The sequence below is a fragment of the Globicephala melas genome, chromosome 13 (genome assembly GCF_963455315.2).
Source record: "Globicephala melas chromosome 13, mGloMel1.2, whole genome shotgun sequence".
In the NCBI taxonomy this organism is placed as follows: Eukaryota; Metazoa; Chordata; class Mammalia; order Artiodactyla; family Delphinidae; genus Globicephala; species Globicephala melas.
In genome coordinates, this window is record NC_083326.1 from 55683402 (window position 1) to 55706739 (window position 23338).

The window sequence follows — 23338 nt, forward strand, 5'->3', positions numbered from 1 at the left end:
TTTTTCTGTCCAATTTTGTAGGAGGCATAATTTTCTTGAATTTCCTATGGAGAAGTACATTTATTTGTTTTGATTTACAAAACATCCTTCCTTTGTTCTTATGTTATACAGAAACCAAAAGGAGACATAAAAATTGTATCCGGGAGGCATTTGGGGATCATGAAATAATTAAATCAGAAGTTTCTAGCACATGGATCAGTAAAAGTAGAGGGAAACTAGGGCATCTGACGAGCTTCCCCTTTGAAGCATTAACATAGGTTATCCCAGGTGGATTCAATTCAGATAAAATTTTAATATCTTTATTAAGGTACTTGAGGATATAGATTTATAAAAGATAGTGTGATTCATAAAAATTCTATTATTGCATTATTTTAATTAATGAAACTCAGTTGATAACATAACAAAAGCACTGACTGAAAGACTGATATATAAAAATAATATCTGCAATTTATTCAACTGATGAATTGGTTTAAAGATTTAATTACTGGGCGATTTATTTTGGCATCATTTGTAAAAAGCTAACAATGTGATCGTGAATGACGGTTGTCGATATGCATTGCTAACATCCTCGTTCCTCAATATGTAGAATGTGATCTTCCTGAACGCAGCGATTTTGTTTTGTTTAGTTCTTTATTCTCAGTATCTGGAAGTGCGCCCGGCATATGGTAGATGAGCATTAAACAATTGCTAAAGGAAGGAACACTGCCATGTAACGAAGCGTCTCACAGCTACTAAAAAGAATGGGGTGGATCTATTTACTGACATGGAGAGAAGACCAACACAGTTGACTTTTGAACAATGTGGGTTTGAACTGTGTGGGTCCACTTATATGTGGATTGTTTTTCAATAGTAGATGTTACAGAACTACACGATCCTGATTGGTTGAATCCAAGGATCTAGAACCTTAGATATGGAGGGACCGCCTATAGGAAGAGCTAACTATAAATTATATGCAAATTTTCTTCTTCGTGGGGGGTTGGCATCCCAACCCCCATGTTGTCCAAGGGTCAACTGCATATATAATAAAGTAAAAGGGCCACGTGCTGAATAGTATTTACAGTATAACACTCATACATACGCATATATTTTTGTGTTTGAGTACATGCAAGGAATATCAGAAAACACTAAAATGATAATAGTGGTGGCTATCTTTAGGATGTAGGAGGGGGGAGCCTGGGAAGCAGGGGGCTTTCACTTTTAACTCGGTACCATTCCGTACTGTCTGTATTTTTTTTCAGAATGAACATGTATCAATTTCATTACAAAATGAATTCTGTGGAAAAACCCCGAACGCACTTTTCTTTAAAAAAACAAAATCTGTGAAAAGTCCACCAATTTACAGTCCGTATAGATCTGGCCTTTCAGAATTTGCGTCGTCTTCACATGATCTCAGCCTACAGATTCTATTCCATCACTTGCAAAGAAAACCTAAGGAACAGGTTTTAACTGGAAACTGATGAAAGCTGGGTAGGAGAATCAGCAAGAACTATTATTAAAGCTATTTTTCTTTCCTGTATTTTCAGCTTGGGTTAGAATTTTGTATTTAAAGTTAGGAAAATGTACATGTAATCGTATGCAAAAACCCATATGTTCTGTATCGGTCTGTGTCACTTATTTTCAATGAGATAAAATAGCTTATTAAAGTTGAATTTTCCCGTTGGGTTTAGACGATTCAGCTGTTTATCCAGCAGCACTTTGCTTAAAAATAGATGGGATGACATTTGTGGGTGCTTTTAAAAAAATATCCTTTGGAGAAAGAAGCAGAACTCTAATGCCACTTTTACCATTTCCATTATGTAAGAAAGGCAAATTTTATGTTATGAGGACTTCATGTAACTTATTCTCCTTTCTAACAAATAAACTACAGCTCTTTTGAAACCACTCACGATCATTGGAGGTCTAAGGGCATCTCACCTGAGTTTTACTTTTTGGTGATTGAAATTCATTTAGCGGAAACCTCAAATATGGTTAGAAAGGGTTCCTTCTGATTGCATACGGAGATGTCTCTTTTTCACCCTTCTAATGATGTGCTTCCCCCATCATTCTTTCATCAGCTATCTATTGAGTGCCTGCCATGTGGCAGGCTCTGTGGTTACAAAAATGAATATAAAGATGATTTTGAGTGCATTTTACTTGACTTTATAGACCAATTTAATAATTAAAATTTAATAATTTTTACCAACCTGCCCAAAATAAGTAGTGGTTAATGTTACCTTAAACCTGCTGTCATCTGATTCCTTGGAGTCTAGGATAAGAATTAAAATAGGTTGAGCTGAAAATATACTGTCACCCCAAATTTCAAACCGAGTAGATAAGTCAATTAAAGTATGAAACATTAAAATCAGTGTTCCAATCTTGGTAGCATTGCTGATGTGACAAAGGATTACGACACCAGGAGGAAATGAAACCAAATGCATCACTTTCCCACCCAGAAAAATATACCTTTGTCAGAATCTTACCGCTCTTATTTATTTAAAAATGTACTTTAGGAGGAAATTGCATTTATTGGGTAATGTGAAAGAGGAAATCAGGTCTGTGTGAGGGCAGGGGTGTATGTCATCACCATGCCACATTTTTTTTTTTTCAGTTATACATATACATGTATCTATTCTTTTTCAAATTCTTTTCCAATTAGGTTGTTACAGAATACTGAGCAGAGTTCCCTGTGCTATAGAGTAGGTGCTTGTTGGTTATCCATTTTAAACACAGCAGCGTGTACACGTCAATCCCAAACTCCCTAACTATCCCTCCCCACCACCCTTCCCCACCCTGGTAACCATAAGTTCTTTCTCTAAGTCTGTGAGTCTGTTTCTGTTTTATAAATAAGTTCATTTGTATCATTTTTTTTTTTAGATTCCACACATAAGCAATATCATACGATATTTGTCTTTCTCTGCCTGAGTTACTTCACTCAGTATGACAATCTCTAGGTCCATCCATGTTGCTGCAAATGGACCACGCCACATTCTTATCCTCTGTTTTTATGGAAGTTTTCTCTGCATGATCATAAAAGTAATGGGAGTAGATTCTCTTTCACCCTTTGTCAGGTGTTCCCCTGACCCTGAATGCTGTCACACAGATGGCAGGTGAATGGTGTTTGCCCACTGGGGAGGAAGGGCACTTTCGCCCACCTGTTATGTGACTTCAATACCTGGCTTGCTCCACTGCGGGACTGCCACCTGCCCCTGCTCCAAGGTAGCCTGCTGCTCTGAGCCATCGCAGTCGGTGGTCAGTTTAAGCGGGAGAAAGAATTCTCAGGCACCCATTCATCCACAGCCCCTGGGAATCCACCTCTCAGAGGCAGCCTACCAGATGCATGGTTTCATCACTCTTGTAGTTTCCTTTTCTTAGATTCTGTGAATGCTTTTAATGGTCTGGGTCACCCTCCCCGCCAAGTGCAGGGATTTTGTGTTTTCTTTTGAATAGCAAGGTATAGTTCTGAGCGCGCTGTGGCATTCTGTAAAAATGATAAACGCTAATGATGAACAACGAAGCAGGCTCTCCAGGCTCTGGGGCTGGCTACAGGAGAACTCAGAACGAGGGGAGAAATAAGTCCATTTCGGACACAAAGGCAAGATCTAGCCTCTCATTAGATCCAACTGCTCCGTGTGAAAATGTGTTAATAAAATAGGGCTGGGATTTTGTGAGGGAGGCATGCATGTGTGGACCAGGTTTTCAAGATGTGTTTTCCATCTTCTTCCCAGTTTGGGGTGTTATGATGTCATAAGACTTCAAAATCCAAACATGGTATTTTCTTTCTTCTTTCCTTTTTATGTTCAAACCTCTGCTATAATGAATTAGCTCTCCCTCCTCAATAACTTAGAGCGTTTATGTTTTTTCTCTGAAAATGAACATAGGCGATACTTAAGTATATTCCCTTTTATGCTCCCTTCAACTTGATTTGTATGTGATTTTTGACTCTGTGAATACATTAATATGATCGAGTAATGAACAATATTAACTTTATATCTTATACAAATGTATCCTCCTCATAAACAAAACTTTCAAAAAATACTAAATTTTTTAAAAACCTTAGACTTGATTTAGAATTTTGTTTTGCGAAAGCAAAATAAGCCAGCTTATAAAAGTCATGTGCAGTGATGAATGCAACACTACACGTTTTTCCCTCTGATTTCATGGTAGTTTAGAAACGAGACAATTTTTGAAAAGCCCAGTGCATGACTAGTTGATGACATCTAATTTCTTAGTCATTTTAAAATAATGTAGATTGGGATAGAGCCACAAAATTAAAACCATGGAAAGGAGAGAGAGAAGATCGGAACTGTGTTAGAATAACAGCCAACCCTTCAAAGCTTCCGTGAGTGGGTCAAAGAACTGAGTTTTCCTGATGTTTTAGCCCAACAAAATTATTCCCCTATCACAAACACAGGACTTAATTACAGAGTACTAAGAGGGAGTAACACTGTTACTAGTTTACTTGAAGTCAGGAAATATTAAAACGCTAGCTGTTCTTTCTTTAAGGCAATTTTCTTTAAAGCAATTCATCAGTTTTAATCAGGCCGATCAGGGTCTTTCAGATGTTAAGAAACAGCCCATTGCTTGGTTTATAAACAAATAAGACTAGAAATGCTCAGCAGTTGTAAAGCACAGAACTGACCATGGTTGGTACACATATCTGTATTGCCTACAACGGCAGGCATCGTGCCTTTTACAGGCGGAAAGTGTTCAAATTCTACATGTTTGATGTACGATGTAGGCACGTATCACCCTATCTGGTAGCCAGCTGCAACTTTTTCCTGTTCACAGTAATGAATAAACTCTTAGAGCTTGTTAACTATGTAATTCAAAGTTTACAAAGTACTTCAGGGACTGCCCTGGTGGTCCAGTGGGTAAGACTCCGCACTCCCAATGCAGGGGACCTGGGTTCTATCCCTGGTTGGGGAACTAGATCCCACACGCGTGCCACAACTGAGTCTGCATGCCACAACTAAAGATCCCACATGCCACAATGAAGATCCCGCATGCCCCAACCAAGACCCGGCACAGCCTAAATAAATTTAAAAATAGGATGTAGGATGAGGATAAAGTAGTTTATAATTTATTCCTGAGACTTCAACATACTAATTGGGCCTTTTGAATTGCTTGCTGTGGGCAGAGACTGTAGATATTTAATCACTTGATAATTTATTAGTGATGCATTTAATTATTATAAGATAACTTTTAAAATTGAAGAATAGTTGATTTACAATATTGTATTAGTTGCAGGTGTAGAGCATAATGATTCAGTATTTTTGCAGATTATACTCCATTATAGGTTATTACAAGATAATGGGTATAATTCCCTGTCCTACGCAGCATATCCTTGTTGCTTATCTATTTTAAATATAGCAGTTTGTATCTGTTAATCCCATACCCCTAATTTATCCCTCTTCCCTTCCGTCTCCCCTTTGGCAACTATAAGTTTGTCTTCTTTATCTGTGAGTCAGTTCATATAATTTTATTCCCAATATGAACATGACATGTTTGACTACTGCTCTTACTATCCATTTTTATAAAAAAAGATAATAGTAGTAACCATTAATGATAGTAGCATGCATTGAACATGACATATTTATCTTTTTTAAGGAAAAAATTGTGAATTTTAGACAAGTTTTCCTCAATTGTGAAATACAATAGGTAAAAACCCACCTGCGGTTTTATTATGCTTGAAAATAAATCCGTGTGCATTTCACATGGTATCTTGTTGTTCTCCCTTGATAGACTGCCTCAGTTAAAAACAAAAAATCATGTCATAGGAGAGAAGGTGAATTCAATCTGGAAGTCCAGAAAACTTGTTCTTAAATTCTAGCTCCGATTTTGAGTTGTTGTTTGAACTATACAATAGATGATAAAGGAATTAATACCTGTTTCATGCAGTTCTGGTGTTATTTCCTTTTATAATTTCCTGCTTTTGAAAGAATAGTGTAGAAGGCCTTACTTTCTCAAGACACTGACATTAGGGTTCCTGAACTGTACTTGTTTTCTTTATTCCATGATAACTCTGCCCACAGGATAAATGAATGAATGAATGAAGCCATCCATCCATCCATCCATTCACATTTATTTTTTGTTCTTGAAGCCCCCTTACATTGTGTGTGCTGTTTCCAGCTTTACTGAGCTACAATTGATATATAACACTGTGTTAATTTAAGGGGTACCACCTATCGACTTTATACAATTATATATTGTAAAATGATGACCACCATAGCTTAACATAGCTAACACCTCATCACATCACTTAAGTGCTTTTTTTTTTTTTTTGCGCTGAGAATGTTTAAGATCTACTCTCTTAGCAACCATTCACATTTATTGAGGGCTTCCTATATGCCATGCACTATGGGAGCAGAAGATGCAAGTACTCATAGATTGGTATTTGCCCCCAGGGATCTCAATCTGTGGAGGGAGAGGTAGAATTTGTGGCGGGAGGGGAGCGAGAAGCACACAAGTGTGGCTGCAATGAAGTTACGACATTGCTGGAAAATACATTCTAGACAGTTCAGTTACCATGGAAACTGCTTCAAGGAGGTCGTACTTGACTTGAGACTTGGATGGTGGTCCAGACTGCCAGCTGGACCCAGGGAGAAAAAGAGGGTATTACACGAGAGGAAACAGCATATGTGGAGGCATGGCCTCGAGAAAGGGCAGTGTGTTCTGCAGGAAACACCAATTTGCGTACAATACATGGAGAGTTCAAAGCAAGCTTCACTCCAGACTGAGCCTCTCTGGATGGGATCGCTTTGTAGATTAAGCTGAAGACACTCAACCTCTTGCTAATAATCTTGACTTGGTTTAAAGCACAACAGGTCTTTTTCAAAACGCCTTTTCTTGGATTGCCTTTTTTCTATGAGCAATAGGGAGCTGAGAACAATAGAAAATCGGTCCTTTGGTTTCTGTGGGTCTTTTCTAAGTCCACATTTCTTTTCCCTCCTCAAGGAAATCCCCAAACCATCCTTTCTTCTGAACTGATCACTCCTCGCCGAGCAGGGCCTTCTACCTTTGGCTTGGCACCCTCCCTGCCACACCCCAGCCTCAACCACCACTCACCAGCTCCCGCCTCCACAAGACCTCCCTTCTGGTTCTGCCTAAAATCCCCACCCAGGCGGCACCCTTCCACTTTCTCCTTCTGCCCTTCCTCTAACACACGGCACTGCGGTACCTCCAACCACCTGTCAGGCGCACAGCTAAGGCTCAGAGGGCCTCCCCAATACCCCCTGCCCCCCTCCCAGCCCCCCATGCAGCAGCCTTTGTAATATCCCCTTTCGTACACTGTCAGCTCCTTTGGAGTCATCTTTCGTTTCCTAAAATATCACCGCCGTATTAGTTTCCTGGGGCTGCTGTATCAAATTGTACACACTTAGTGGCTTCAAACAACTCACGTTTCTTCCCTTACAGTTCTGGAGGCCAGAAGTCTAAAGTTGGTTTCCTGGGCTGAAACCAAGGTATCAGCAGCCCTGAGCTCCCTCTGGAAGCTCTAGGGGATGACCCATGTCCTTGCCTTGCCCATCTTTCCTCCACTTCAAAACTAGCAGCACAGCATCTTCGAATCTCTGTTTCCATGGTCACATGGCCTTCCCCTGTGGTCAAGTCTCCCTCTGCTTCCCTCTTACAAGGACCCTTGTGATTCCATTGAGGGCTCACCCAGATAATCCAGGGTCATCTTCCCATCCCAAGATCCTTAGCTCAGTCCCACCTGCAAAGCCACATTTGCCCTAAACAGTCACATTCACACTTTTCTAGGATGAGGATGGGCCGTATTCGGAGCCATTTCTCCATATACCCCATCCACCAACACTACCAACGTGGAGGAGGACTTACTCTGTGCTGAGCGACAGTTTACGAGGTGGGCACCGTTATTATCTCTGTTTTACAGATGAAGAAACAGGCGCAGAAAGGTAAACTGATGTCTCGAGGCCACATAGATAGAGAAAGCGAGGTCCATCCACCTTAGGAGCGTGTGCTCCTCACATGATGCTGTACTGTTGTCTCTCAGCTTTTGGGACCATGTGCGTCCATGGGTTGGTTTGGATCACAAGGACCCTAAAGACAATCACGGTCAACACAACGTGGATAATTGTCCAGAAGTCGTAGATGCCCCTTTTCTAGCTGCACTTCAAGAGATTTCTCCCGCAGAGAGCACCGCTAATTAAGGGGTCGGGTGGTAACAGCAGCAATTTGCTTCCCCCGAAAGGCCGCTGGAAGCCCCCTGAGTAGGCTGACGTCAAGCTATGACTGATGAATGTTAAGATCTAACTGAGCTCAGGCAAAAGCACTGTGGAAGGAGTAATCACAGAGCAGGACCGGGAAAGAAATTCACGTTGAAAAGGACAATGGAAATAGAACAGAAACGTGAGGCCTAGCTACTCTCACCATGGAGAGAACAAGAAAGGCAGAAAAAGGCACTGAGCCTGGAGAAGAAAGAATACAGCACAAAGAAAGGTACTTTCAGGTTAACAATAAGGGAAGAACACACTCAGGGTGCATTGGGGAGGCCAGAAAGCAAAGGAACAGGCAGGTGGTGAAAAATCAAGGATTTTTCTACCATCCATTATTCATTTTTAAGATTAAAATTTTCTCTCACTCCAGGGTGGCAGTGGGCCACGTGGAGGATAGAAAGAGCTCGCTCCTGGAATCAAACAGACCAGGGGGCCCATTCGTTAATATCAGTGTTACTCATGGCAACCTGAGCCTCAGTCTTCTCATTTATGAAACAGGTATAAGCACATGAAGATGAAAGAATTTCCGTGAATGGCTTTAGCACGGTTCTTTGCAGGAATGAGTAACATAAAGAATTATTGCATTTGGTTTCTGCAACCTCATCAAAACAAAAGGTAATAGGGCTTCCCTGGTGGCGCAGTGGTTGAGGGTCCGCCTGCCGATGCAGGGGACACGGGTTCGTGCCCCGGTCCGGGAAGATCCCACATGCCGCGGAGCGGCTGGGCCCGTGAACCGTGGCCGCTGAGCCTGCGCGTCCAGAGCCTGTGCTCCGCAACGGGAGAGGCCACAACAGTGAGAGGCCGTGTACCACACACACACACAAAACGGTAATAAAGTCGTTAAGGAGTCCAAGTTTCTATTCATGCAGTCGGATAGAATTTTCTTTGGGCTCGTTTGTGGCCACACTGTGAATAAGAGACCAGATATCTACCTTCATGAAACAGTGGAATAGGCAACCCCATGTAAAATGAAGGAGCATGATAAGGAAATAATGGATGTGATGAGAACTATGGGAAGAGACTGGACACAAACATGGCCAGTCAGAGAGGGCTTCTTGGAGGAAGTGTCATCTCAGCCAAGACTAAAAAGTTCACAAGGCGTAAATAAGGAAGAGAGGAGTTTGGAGTGAATGGATATGAGAAAGTTAAAAGTACATCAGTGTGGATGAAATGCAGAATAGACAGAGGGAGTGTTGAGAAATCAGGCTGTGAAAGAAAAAGGTCCCCAAGTATGTCATGCCCTGTAAGTCATGGGAAGAAGTCTGGACTTCACCACTGGGAGTATGGAGGAACCACTGAAGGATGTAAAGCAGAAGATTTACTGATTCTATCTGTATTTCAGAAACGTCATTTGGACGCTAGTATTGGGTTGGCCAAGGTGTTCGCTCAGGTTTTTCCGTAACATCTTACGGCAAAATCCGAGCGAACGTTTTTGGCCAACCCAATATATAGAATGAACTGGATTAAAGGAAACCTAGAGGCAGGAAGAACACTTAGGAGGAATTTATACTAATCTAGGTGAGAAACTATGGAGCTTCAACAAGGATAGTGGCAGAGGGGATGAAGAGAAGTGAATAGAAATAAAATCTGTAGGACTTGGTGATTTTCCCATCCATTCATTCATCCATCCAACCAACTCTTAGGGGTCTATCTTAGAGATGTAAGGGGAGGTAGAGGGGAAAATCAAGGTTTTCCCCTCTGTTTCTGGGCTGAAAAAATGGGTAGACGGTGGTCCTATTTACAGGAGTAGGAAACGCAGGTTAAGAAGTCTTGTGGGGAAGGTAGTGAGCCCAGTTTTAGAGATGTTGGCTTTTCAGTAATGCCTTTACTTTTTTTTTTTTAATTTTATTTATTTATTTATTTTTGGCTGTGTTGCGTCTTCGTTGCCGCGCGCGGGCTTTCTCTAGTTGCTGTGAGCGGAGGCTACTCTTCCTTGCGGTGCGCAGGCTTCTCATTGCGGTGGCTTCTCTTGCTGCGGAGCACGGGCTCTAGGCACGTGGGCTTCAGTAGTTGTGGCACGTGGGCTCAGTAGTTGTGGCTCACGGGCTCTAGAACGCAGGCTCAGTAGTTGTGGCGCACGGGCTTAGTTGCTCCGTGGCATGTGGGATCTTCCCGGACCAGGGCTCGAACCCGTGTCCCCTGCATTGGCAGGTGGATTCTTAACCACTGTGCCACCAGGGAAGCCCACCTTTACTTTTATAACGCAGATACCCTCGGCTCCTCCAGCCTGTGTGCGTCAACAAGGTAACCTTAGCGATAGTAACCAAGTGTAGCGATGTTCCAATCCCCCTCTCATCTTTGCTCCTCCTCCACCTAATTCTGATTGTCCCCACAAATGGGCTTCACATGTATTTGGGAACAAATCTGTTTGCTGCCTTCTGCTCAAGCCTCCTCGCTGTGTGCCAAGAACTTGTTAGGATGGCGGGCCATCTGTGACCACGCTGTTGCCTCGGTTACCACTGCCCTCCGTGGATGGCGGCTCCGTGGTCTTTCCACGTGTGTGTGTGTGTGTGTGTGTGTGTGTGTGTGTGTGTGAGAAGGGAAGGCAGAGGTGCTGCTTTCTCTAGATTTTCTCCATTAATTAACACAAAGAGTTTATGAGTTAGTCTGTAACACCTGCTTTCATCTGGCATCACTAAGAATGCGTGGAAGGACTAGGAACTTTGCATCTCATGGTGAAGGGTGAGTGGGTTGACCACTGTAGACAAAAAGAATCACCAAAAGGATGCTGGTCAAAACCCCTGCATATTGGGCTTCCCTGGTGGCGCTGTGGTTGAGAGTCCGCCTGCCGATGCAGGGGACGCGGGTTCGTGCCCCAGTCCGGGAGATCCCACATGCCGCGGATCGGCTGGGCCCGTGAGCCATGGCCGCTGAGCCTGCGCGTCCGGAGCTTGTGCTCCGCAATGGAAGAGGCCACGACAGTGAGAGGCCCTCGTACCGCAAAAAAAAAAAAAAAAAAAAAACCCTGCATATTGAAATCATCGGGTTGGTTTTAGGTGGCAGTAGTGGATAAAAAGTCATGCTGGTATCAAAGTTTTCTTATTGTATAAATGACAGGAAATAGAAGACAACAACTTGGGGGTTAGAGTTTGCTTTCTAGTTTGTTCATTTCTTCCGACTTCCAAATGGACACAGTGCAACCCATAGGCTCTGGATCAGTGATGCTGGGGAGAAGGGAAACGGGGGGAAATGTCAGAAATAAAGAAGCAATAAAAGTGCATGGGACAGTCAAGCATGGTCTGGAGTGATGAGGTCTCAGACGGAAAGGGGAGAAAGAGGAAAAGAAGACAAACACCTTTATGAACCCCAAGCACTCCGCCATGTTTGAGCTTCCAACGGTCCTCCACACAGAGAAAAGCTGTGAAATTGGACATATTTTAAAACCTTGAGGTATGAATAGGTAACATATGTTCTTAAAAATGAGCTGTGATAGACTAAAATGCTACACTCCTACTTCTCATAGGTTTGCTAAATTAGAGGTTTTTCCAGAGAAATGCCTACAATTTGTAGGTGGTACATGGGGGACATGTAAGTGGAACTAAGTCTTTAGCAGTGGCTGGCCCTTGTGCTGAAACTTAGCATCCCTTTATGCTTCTAGGAAAAACAGATACTGTGAACAATTTAGAGGAGGGGAGAAGAAAAATTCTTCCTTTTTCTATAAGAGTCTGATTGCAATGTTTAAAGATTTCCACGAAACAAAAATATCTGGTGTCACAGCTCATCTCCCACGCATAAAAACAAAATGGGAAAATTAGGTAGGAAAAGGAGAACCATTTCCTTTCCATTTCTCCAAAATTTCCCACATACTTTGGCTGTTTTGAATAGATCTTCTGAAATATCTTTTGAGGTCACCTACTTTGAGAGAACAGAGTCTCTGATTTTCAGGTGACATAGCAACGAGCCCAGAAAACAGAAATCTTATTTTTCATTTTTGCCATTCTTCCTGAAAAGAAAAGATGGTAATTTCGTCCCCACCCCATCTTGCTAAGCTTTTGCTAGTCTCGGGGATTTGTGCTCCGATCTGACTAAAAGAAAAATCTCCGTGTTAAACCCTGAAAAGCTGGATCGCAAAAAGAAATCCCAATCTCATAACTGTTTCATCACATTTTGATCTTAAGATACAGTAGCCAAGGTAGCCATGAAAGTCTCACAGGGGTCTGATGGTGTTTTATTCCCTGAACTTCAGTGGACAAACAAGTACGTTTTCCACACGAACTGAAATCCTTGCAGCCACAGTAAATCAAGAAAGTAATGAGGAAAATGCACATTCCCGGCACGCTGCTATTTTAAAAACAGTCTTACAAAATAAAACCCACCTAAACCGAAGCTGTGGAATAATTTTAGCAATTGAAAATTACTACCTTCTCTAGAATAACATGTACTTAGAAATGAAATGACTCAGAAACCAGCACGAAGTATGCATTCTGCTTTCCTTGTAGCACATTCAACGTTTAATTTACAATATATCACGCTAAATACATTCAATCATCAGGGCTTATATCATGTTATCTGTCTTTGCTGCCTCTACCTATTCTGCTCTTAAGCTAAATTCACTTTGCATTATACATGATAACAATATTATCATACAGATGCCATTCTCTCTAAAAAGCTGGATTTCTCCCTCAGCCCCTCCAGTACCAATAAGTAACGAAATCAAAGGAAAAGGGCACACCGATGGGGGGTGGGTACTCTTTATGAAATTGTTCATCCCAAATTCGCAGGCATCGTGAAACACGACATTAACTCCAGTATGTTAAAAGAAAAATTATGGATTAGCACAGAAAACAAACACAAAGAGACTATTTATCTCCTTTTCCATAGCCCAGAATTGCCATTAGCTTACCTTATTAGCTGAAATGCCAAACAGAATGTCTTTATGGAAAAGTAAGTTCATTATTCATCTCAGCTTTGATTTGGTCTAGCGCAGCTGAGAGCATTTAGCTTCTCCCTGTGATTTGCCGATGCAAAGTGGGTGAGTAAGGCAGTAAACACAGAACTTGGGAGGTGGGGAGCGGTTGGCCCGTGGCTCACAACTCTAGACCTGCAACTTTACAGTTTCTTTCATATGAAGATAGTTAACAAACTCAGATCTTATCACCGAAGTGACTACTTAGTGGAGATTTTTAAGTCCGTTCAGTAGGCAGGGCAGTTGCAATGATAATGTCCTGCCTGTTCACGGTCCCAGCAAAATTACCTTGCTGTTTTTAGCTTGGTGGATTCTTGGACTATTGATTCACTTTGCAGCACGTTAGTGGATAATATATATTTTGTCAAGGAGAAATCCACGTGGGGGAGCGATCTCTGTAATTTTCTTTAAAAAGAAAACCTGCTTGTCTGACCAGTGAATGGCAAGATAGATGCATTTTACAATTCTGAAGATAAGTGTGCACACACACACAACATTGTGTTGGATACAACATTCCGGTAGCTCCTACAGACGGAGACCCAGAAGCAAGATAGCAATAGATATCTGTCCTCAGGTCATCGAATTCTCTTTCAGAATAAAAAGTCACATTCTTTAATCATTGATTCATTTTCTTCAAATGAATTAAACATGTTCTAGAAACTTTTCGGCAAACACTTTTTCTTTCTTAAAAAATGACTTCCATAGAAAACATCCCAAAAGAACCTTATTTAGTGAAAGTGTCTCATTTCCAAGATGGGCAAAGGAAGTGTTGCAGTTTCCTCTCTCAAGCGTTTTACTTCACAGAATTCGAGCAGTCTCATTTACTAAGATCCAGCTTTACCAAGGAAAATATGCAATCACAACAGCGAGACAAGTCTTGGATAATCAGTAGACAAGGACAGCGTTACTGAACAAAGCAATTTTAGCTTAAAGACTGTTTAAGCTTTGACTTTGTCACCATGCAAAATCAAGCCCCCAGTTCTCTCCTGAATTAATGAGAGCATGGCTGCCTCTAATGAGAAATGATAAAGAAAAAGCAATAATGGTCGATTTGCCTCAAAATGTTAAACAGAGTTACCATATGACTCAGCAATTCCACTCTTAGGCATATACTCGGGAGAAATGAAAACACGTGTCCACACAAAAACTTGTACACAAATGTTCACAGCACCAATATTTACAATAGCCCCCCACAAAAAAGTGGAAACAGTCTTACAAGAGCCCAGACACAAAAGTGGAAACGGTCTTAATGTTCATCAGCTGATGAATGGATGTAAAAATGGGATATAGTCATATAATGGAATATGATTTGGCATTAAAAATCAAGTATTGACACATGCTATACCATGGATGAATTTGGAAAACAGCATGCTGATTGACAGAAGTCATCACAGAGTATATGATCCCATTTATATGAAATGTCCAGAACAGGCAGGATCTATGGAGACAGAAAGTAGCTCGGTGGTTGCTCTATAGGCTTGTGGGCAGTGTACTGGGAAGTGAATACAAATGGGTCTCTTACTGGAGTGATGAAAATGTTCTTATTTAGATGGTGGTGATGTTTGTGCAACTCTGTGAATACACTAAAACCACTGAATGGTATATTTTAAATAGGTGAATTTTATGGTTTGCACATATCTTAATAAATGTTAATAAAATTATTAATTTGTCATAGAAATATTGTCATATAATGGTTGCAACTACAAGAATTTGTTATATATAGTAAATTTTGCAAAAGGTAGATAGGGAGAGGTGGGGAAAGTGTCAAGATAACCCCAAACTTGCAAAATCCTTGAGAACTCATGGACTGTAGACCTACCTGAAGAACCATTTGTGCTGGTTTTTAATCATGGATAATTTTCCATAAGAAAAACCCCCCAAATCAGAGAGAGTGAGAGCAGGAGGAAGAAGACGAAGAAGAAGAGAAAGAGAGGAAGAAGGAGACTAGTTTTTTTATTTATTTAACTTTTTATTTTATATTGGAGTATAGTTGATTAATAAGGGGACACTTGTTTTTGATTAGATAGCAAACCTTAATTCTGATGATATAACAGCAAGTGGTTGAGATGAGAATGAAAGAAGAAAGTCTTTAAAGAGACCAAAAGAATTGAACAAGGAGGGTTTTGAAATGCTCAAATTAAAGGAACTTGTTTCTAACAAGAGAGATGGGTTCACAATCAAGGAAGAATACACGTAAGTGATGAGCATCTACAGGAATTGCAGCAAGAGTGCTAAAACCCAGAATTAAATGAAGTTTGAATTAAAAAATAATAAAAGCGATAAAAAAAGCCAGGGACAGGGGCTTCCCTGGTGGCGCAGTGGTTGAGAGTCCGCCTGCCGATGCAGGGGACGCGGGTTCGTGCCCCGGTCCGGGAGGATCCCGCATGCCGCGGAGCGGCTGGGCCCGTGAGCCATGGCTGCTGAGCCTGTGTGTCCGGAGCCTGTGCTCCGCAGCGGGAGAGGCCACAACAGTGAGAGGACCACGTACCGCAAAAAAAAAAAAAAAAAAGCCAGGGACAGTAAAAAAAAAAAAAAAAAGAAAAAGGCTTTTGGAAAGATATGAATTGGAACAAACAGAAGAACAAGGACAATCCTGAGACGTGGTCCAGATGGTGTAATGTGAACAGATGATGATGAAGGAGGAGAAAGGGGAGGTGGAGAACTAAACATCAAACTCTCAAACTTTACCATTTTCTGTATCAAAGCAAAGGATCTGCAAATTGGAAAGGTTGGAAAAAGAAGCACGGTGAAGAGAAATCTGAATTTCAGGAAAACCTCTTGTATGCAGATGACTCATACATTTGTATTTTCAAAACTAAAAACAGAGTTACCATATTATCCAGCAATCCCACTCCTGGGCATAGATCTGGAGAAAACTATAATTTGAGAAGATACATATACCCCAATGTTCATAGCAGCAATATTTACAATAGCCAGGTCAAGGAAGCAGCTTAAATGTCCATCGACAGAGGAATGGATAAAGAAGATGTGGCGCATATATACAATGGAATATTACTCAGCCATAAAAGGATAAAATAATGCCAGTTATAGCAAGATGGATGGACCTAGAGATTATCATACAAAGTGAAGTAAGCCAGGCAAAGACAAATATCATATGACATCACTTATATGTGGAACCTAAAAAAAAAAAGATACAAATGAACTTAGTTACAAAACAGAAATACACCCACAGACATAGGAAACAAACTTATGGTTACCAAAGGGGAAGGAGGGGGGACACATTAGGAGGTTGGGATTAACGCATACATAGTACTATATATAAATAGATAATCAACAAGGACCTACTGTACAGCACAGAGAGCTATACTCAACATTTTGTAATAACCTATAAGGGAAAAGAATCTGAAAAAGAATATATATATATATTATATATATATATATAAAACTGAATATATATATATATATATATATAAAACTGAATATAACGGAATCACTGTGCTGAACACCTAAAACTAACACGACATTGTAAGTCAACCATACCTCAAAAAAATTCTGTTTTCTCAAAACTAAATTTGTATTTTCATTCCAGATCTCCCATATGAACTTCAGGTACCTGACAACTTTACTTAGATTCCTTGAAGCACTTCACACGCAGCACCTTCAAAATCAAACTCATTTTCTCTTCCCCCTTTCCTGCCCACACCCCACTGTAGCTCTTCTCGAATTCCCTACTTCAGTGAATGGAAACACCATCTTTTATGCAAGTCAGAGACAGAGGTACCATTCCGGACACTTCCTTTTCCCTCAACATCGCCAAGTCCTATAGATTGGGAAGCTCTGGAAACTATCCACCTGCCTCAACATCACTGTCACCAGCCTAGTCCAAGTCATCATTTTCTTTCACCTGAGATGCTATACTTGTCTTCTAACTGGTTCTCCTTTCATTTTATTTATCTTTTCACTTCCTCTAAAGGGATGTTTTCAGAAGGCAACCTGGATATCATCTCTCCCCACTCCTGCTGTTCTACGCACACAAACAAGGAAATAAAGATTCAAATTTTAGACACTACCTCCAGGACCCTGACAGATAGAGTCCTGCATATCTTCCCAGACTCATTTTGCACCACCTTGGTGACCTAACCACACTAGATTTATTTCTGACCCTTTTGTTTCTCCCTACCTTTGCCTGATTCCCCTGGCTTATTGTCTAATTGACTTTAAATCTTCCTTCAGACCCAATCCCAACCGCTATTTCCTAGGGTGTGCTTCCCCCAACTTCTTAAGTCAATCTGCTATCACAGTATCATAATCTCCTTTGTAGGTACTGAGCAAACTGATCACTCGGAATAGGTTTTTACTTACGAGTAGAGGGTTCAGAAGGTGCTTGGGCTACTACACTCTTGGTATCTTTGAAGACACTTGCTTGGGTTGCCTCTTAGTTTTAAACTCACTGTGGAGAGACCTGATTTCCCACTGGTCACTCTTCTAACAGGGCAAGGACGAGGGATGGGTTGTATGGAGGGAAAGCAGGGAATAAACATTTTTGGCTCAGGGACCCAGCAGTCTGATCTTAGGTGCAAGATGTTTAGGGTAGTGCTAAGAAATACTAGTTGCCCATCCCCTAGAATCTCAAGGGGTCCTAGTCCTATGGGAATTTGAAGTCAGCCACAGTTCCTGCCAGCAAAGAAAGGGACAACCAAGACTGCAGACAGGGTAAGCTCCCAGCATAATTCAATGTAGCCCTTGCCACGGTAGTAAATTTAAATTTATTTGTGTCATTGATTTGAGTAATGTTTATCTCCCCACTGATAATGGGAGCATGAGAGTAGGAATCAGGTCTGTTTCTTTCTTTCTTTTTTTTTAATATCTTTATTGGGGTATAATTGCTTTACAATGGTGTGTTACTTTCTACTTTATAACAAAGTGAATCAGTTATACGTATACATATGTTCCCATATCTCTTCCCTCTTACGTCTCCCTCCCTCCCACCCTCCCTATCCCACCCCTCCAGGCGGTCACAAAGCACCGAGCTGATATCCCTGTGCTATGCGGCTGCTTCCCACTAGCTATGTACCTTACTAGAGTCTGTCATACAGAGTGAAGTAAGTCAGAAAGAGAAAGACAAATACCGTATGCTAACACATATATATGGAATTTAAGAAAAAAAAAATGTCATGAAGAACCTAGGGGTAAGACAGGAATAAAGACACAGACCTACTGGAGAACGGACTTGAGGATAAGGGGAGGGGGAAGGGTGATACATACATGTCTGTTTCTGATCATCATTGAATCCTTTGCAATTACACAGGGCCTGCCAACAGTAGACATTTAATAAATAGTTTTTGAATGAATCAGTGAAAGAGCTCTTAAATTGGCAGGCTGTGGTGGGAGGGTAATGATAGCATAATTGCTACTAGTGAAATCATTTAAAGCATATGTTCTATGTTGGGTGTCAGGACTAGTCTTCTTGTTTATGAAATCTGACCATTTTATATCGTTCCCTTGTCATCACAGCTGTGATCTCGCTACTGCATGAAGATGCACTATTAAGCATTTTGCTTAGAAAATGAGCATGCAGGATGTTTTAAGATATCATAAGATTTATTAAATTCATAATTTAATTTCCCCAGTGAAGACATTTTCCTTTTGAAAGGAGGGCACACCTAAAAACAATCAACTTAAGTTGCCGTGCTCAGGCAAATTACATCTTTGTGTACACAGGGAGCTTTCGGTAGGACCCCAGAATCAAGGTGGGTAATTAAAACCTGTCAAAGAAAATGTGATGGGGAAAGATGAAGATGGACAAGTCTTTTGAATCATCCAAAAGAACACAGCTTGATGGGCTTGAGTTTACAAAGCAGCAGCCTCCTAGAACAGGCTGTTAAAGGAAGATCTCTGAGCACCGGAAGAAGCAGCTTGCGTTTATGAAGAAGTAGTATGCTAGGCTGACTGTGTTTTACTTTTATTTTTGAAGATTAACTTGGTCGATGGGTATACATATAACCTGCGCTTCCTTACGCAAAGTCATCTTTCTAGAAAGAAAACAGGAGGAAAATATTTCTAAATGTTCACAGGACTGGTTTCCACTGAATTTTCTCACTTCTCTTCCTGGCAGCCATTCCAAACAACAAAAACAATAATACAACAAAACAAAGAGAATTACCCAGAAATCACATTTTCAGCAAAACCAGCAGAACACCCACAAACTCTCAAATCGGAGTCAGGCAGAAAGCCGAGGAGGAAAGGAATAGGAACGTGGCAGGTAAATGAGAGGTAGGAAGGGGACCTAGCTGCAGCAGAGCTCAAAGAGCTCTGCCAAGTACACCCTCCCCCGAAGCGAGGACCTCAGTCTGAGAGCATTGCAGTGTGGAAAGGCAGGGACTGATGTAGGTGGTGGAGGGTGAATGGGCAAATCTCACTAAGGGCCAGAAAAATTCTTTCTAAAAATGACTGTATCATTTCTGTCCCCACGTGACTGGTAACGTGCGGGGTCATCCATGAAATAACTGAGGGAGAAAAGAACTAGGTTTTGTCTGAGAGTCAGAGGATGTGTGAGTACACAGATGCAGCATACTATAAAGAAACAGTGGATAACTGTAGCAACAGCAAAGGAAGCCCTCGGTTCATGAAAGCTTGAAAAATGACTGCCTACCTTCTGATTCTCTTAAAAAAAAAAAAAAAACTTGTTCAGGCCATGGGAGGGCTCTGGCGTCCGGGATAAAGGCGCGTCGCTCTCGCTCTCTGCGGGTGGCCCTGGAATCACCCTGGGAACCGGACCAGGGCTGCGGAGACGGTAGAGCCTTGTCTCCGGTCGGGGAGGAGCGGGACAGGGGGCGCCTAGACGGAGCTGAGACGGCTCGGAACAGGGAGGCGCCCAAGGCTGGCGGTGCGGCCGCCGCGGCGGCCGAAGAGCACGAACCCCCTCACGCGCGCACAGGACGAGGATTGGCGGCGGCTGAACAAGACACTCCTCACGAACTTGGCCGCTGCGGCCGTGGGCATGCTGGGGAGGTGTCCTGCGCCGCCGTGCCCCTTTACCGGCTCTATGGCCAGACTACTGGACCTGGAGAATCGGCAGTAGCAGGTCATGCATCAGACCAGACTGGAAACATGGTACCTGTTAAGGATCGCATCACTGAAGTCACCTTTAATGCAGATGTGCGTGCAAGTCTCCAGTGGAACTTTAGACCTCAGCAAACAGAAATATACGTAGTGCCAGGGGAGACTGCACTGGCGTTTTATAAAGCTAAGACTCCTACTGACAAACCAGTAAACGGAATTTCTACATACAATGTTGTACCATTTGAAGCTGGACAGTATTTCAATAAAATACAGTGCTTCTGTTTTGTTTTGAAGAACAAGGGCTTAATCCACAAGAGGGAGTAGATATGCCAGTATTTTTCTACATTGATCCTGAATTTGCTGAAGATCCAAGAATGGTGAATGTTGATCTCATCATTCTTTCTTATACTGTTTTTTTTTTTTTTTCGGTACGCGGGCTTCTCACTGTTGTGGCCTGTCCCGTTGCGGAGCACAGGCTCCGGACGTGCAGGCTCAGCAGCCATGGCTCACGGGCCGAGCCGCTCCGCGGCATGTGGGATCTTCCCAGACAGGGGCACGAACCCGTGTCCCCTGCATCGGCAGGCGGACTCTCAACCACTGCGCCACCAGGGAAGCCCAGCAGTCACTATTTTAAAAGCTCAAAATGGAAGAGGAATCACTAAAGCCCTAAGAGCTTGCCCAAAGATTACATTCTGATTTCAAATTTGACTGTATTTTTCCTTTAAGATCTAGGGCTATTTTACGTTCAGAGTACTAAATAAGTACTTTGACATTTCAGTACCATGAAATTTAAATAAAATGTATATCTAGTAGGCTTCTAGCATTTCTTGTGATAGTTCCAAGTCTCCGAATTTTAAAATGTAAGTGCGATTGTGAAGATTTACCGCCAGCAGAGTTCTTCTGAAAAAAGATGTATTAAACTGTTTGAATAGTAAAAAAAAAAAAAAAACCCAAAACCAAAAAACTTGTTCAAATAAGAGTAACATAAAAGGAACATGCATGCAGGTCTTCTAGGGAATATGGAAAACAGCAGCCACAAATTTCTTATAAATAATGAAAATGTACCAGGAAAATATGTTGCCACGAAGTTTAAAAGCATAACCCAACTTAGAAACAGTAATTCATGAAGCAATTACAGCTATAAAGGAAGATCACAAAGCAGAATGATAAGAACTCAGGGGAAAAAGTGAGAAAACGAAGGTTGCTGGTAGACAGCTGGAGGATGTGAAATAGGAACTGGCAGAATTGAAGGAAAGGAAGGTCAATAAAGGGACACAAAAGACAAGAACGAAAAGAGCACAGAAATGGTGCCGAGATAGAAAGGATAAAGAAGGATTAGAGAAACAAGGCAATATAGCCAACATATGCGTAGCTGTGATTCGCAAAGGAAGTCAAACCAATGGAATAGAATAATTATCTTAAAATATAAGGCAAGAGAGCTTTTCTGAAATAAAAAGTCTAAAATCTATTTAATGAAAAGGTAACCATTTTATCAGTGAGACGTCATTCAGAATGGTCAGTGTAAAGAAATGTCTCAGAAAAAGTTTTGAAAGGAATCCTTTAGGTGGTCAAGCAAAAAGATAAAATGAGGTTAAGGGAGAGAAAATGAGGTGGACATTAGACTTACCTGCAGAAACATGTAACCTGAGCGCAGAACAGAGCAGCATCTACAAGAGATTGAGCTAAGAAAGCAGAAGCCAACGATTCTCTGTCTAGTTAAGCTCTTTCCAATGTAAAGACTCAAGTAAAAAGAGCTTCAGACATGCCAGAATTTGGGTACTATTGCTCAAATGAACCTTTCTAGGGGAAAATCCTAGAGGATGGGCTGTAGACAGACATGAAACAGAAAATGTCAACAGAAAAATGTCATCGAAGAACCAGTGGCCAACACCCCCATGTTCATTACGACGCTATTCACAATAGCCAAGACATGGAAGCAACCTAGGTGTCCACTGATGGATGAATGGATAAGGAAGATGTGGCATGCATATATATATATTTACTCAGCCATAAAAATAATGAAATATTGCCATTTGTGACATGGGTGGACCTTGAGGGCATTATGCTACGTGAAACAAGTCAGACAGAGAAAGACAAATACTGTATGATCTCACTTACATGTGGAATTTAAAAAAAAACCCCTAAGCTTATAGATACAGAGAACAGATTGATGGTTGCCAGAGGCGGGGGGTGGTGGTTGTGTGAAATGGTGAAGATGGTCAAAAGGTACAAACTTCCGGTTATAAAATAAAGAAGTCCTGGGCTGTAATGTACAGCATGGTGATTATAGTTAATAATCCTGCACTGCATATTTGAAAGTTGCTAAGAGAGTAGATCTTAAAAGTTCTCATCACAAGAAAAAATTTTTTAACTGTATATGGTGACAGATGTAAACTAGACTTATGGTGGTGATCTTTTTTTTTAAATTTAATTTTATTTATTTATTTTTCTACAGCAGGTTCTTATTAGTTATCTATTTTATACATATTAGTGTATACATGTCAATCCCAATCTCCCAATTCATCCCACCACCACCACCACCCCCGCCCCGGCTTTCCCCCCTTGGTGTCCGTATGTTTGTTCTCCACGTCTGTGTCTCTATTTCTGGTGGTGATCATTTTTGCAGTATATACAAATATTGAATCATTATGTTGTACGCCTAAAACTAATATAACGCTATATGTCAGTTATACCTCAATAACAATAAAAAAAGAACCAGTGGCCAAAATCTAGCTCAACACATTTTAGAAGAGGTGTATCATTTTCATGGATTTAAAAGGAATATCTTTATGATCTGATATGACATGAAGTTTCTGTAGCTATACATATGTAGATATACTTTAAGAATTTTTTTCTATTATTAGTTTGTTTTACTTTTTTTCTAAATCCTTAATGGCTGTTGAATATTATGAAATGTCTTTTATGCATATATTGAGATAGTCATGTGACTATTTCTCCTTTAATCTCCTAGTTGCTGTGAATTCTATGAATATTTTTTTTCTAATGCTAAGGCTTCCTTTCATTAGCAAATAAATCCCGTCTGGTCATGTTATTTTACATTATTTATAATTAGCGAATTTTATTGAAATATTTATTAAGAGTTTTTGCATCAGGTTCGTGAGAGAAATTGCATTACAGTTTTCCTTTCTCAGACTGCCGTCATCTAGTTAAGACTATACGAAATCCTAAAACGAAC

At 41.1% G+C, this 23338-nt stretch overlaps 1 protein-coding gene and 1 pseudogene across 17 annotated transcripts in view; one reads left to right on the forward strand and one right to left on the reverse strand.

Annotated features, from left to right (window-relative positions):
• The window catches only part of DLGAP1 (DLG associated protein 1), a 1249700-nt gene that overhangs the window by 274928 nt on the left and 951434 nt on the right, over positions 1 to 23338 (reverse strand). The window contains exon 1 of one of the 17 annotated variants that reach the window (XM_030836668.2): positions 13057 to 13340. The exons of the other annotated variants lie outside the window; for them this stretch is intronic. Coding sequence (XP_030692528.1) covers positions 13057 to 13107 — 51 coding nt within the window. The 5' untranslated portion in view covers positions 13108 to 13340. Of the gene's footprint in view, positions 1 to 13056; positions 13341 to 23338 lie in introns of those variants that run through there. 17 annotated transcript variants of the gene reach the window in all.
• Positions 19775 to 20874, forward strand: LOC115842065 (cytochrome c oxidase assembly protein COX11, mitochondrial-like; annotated as a pseudogene).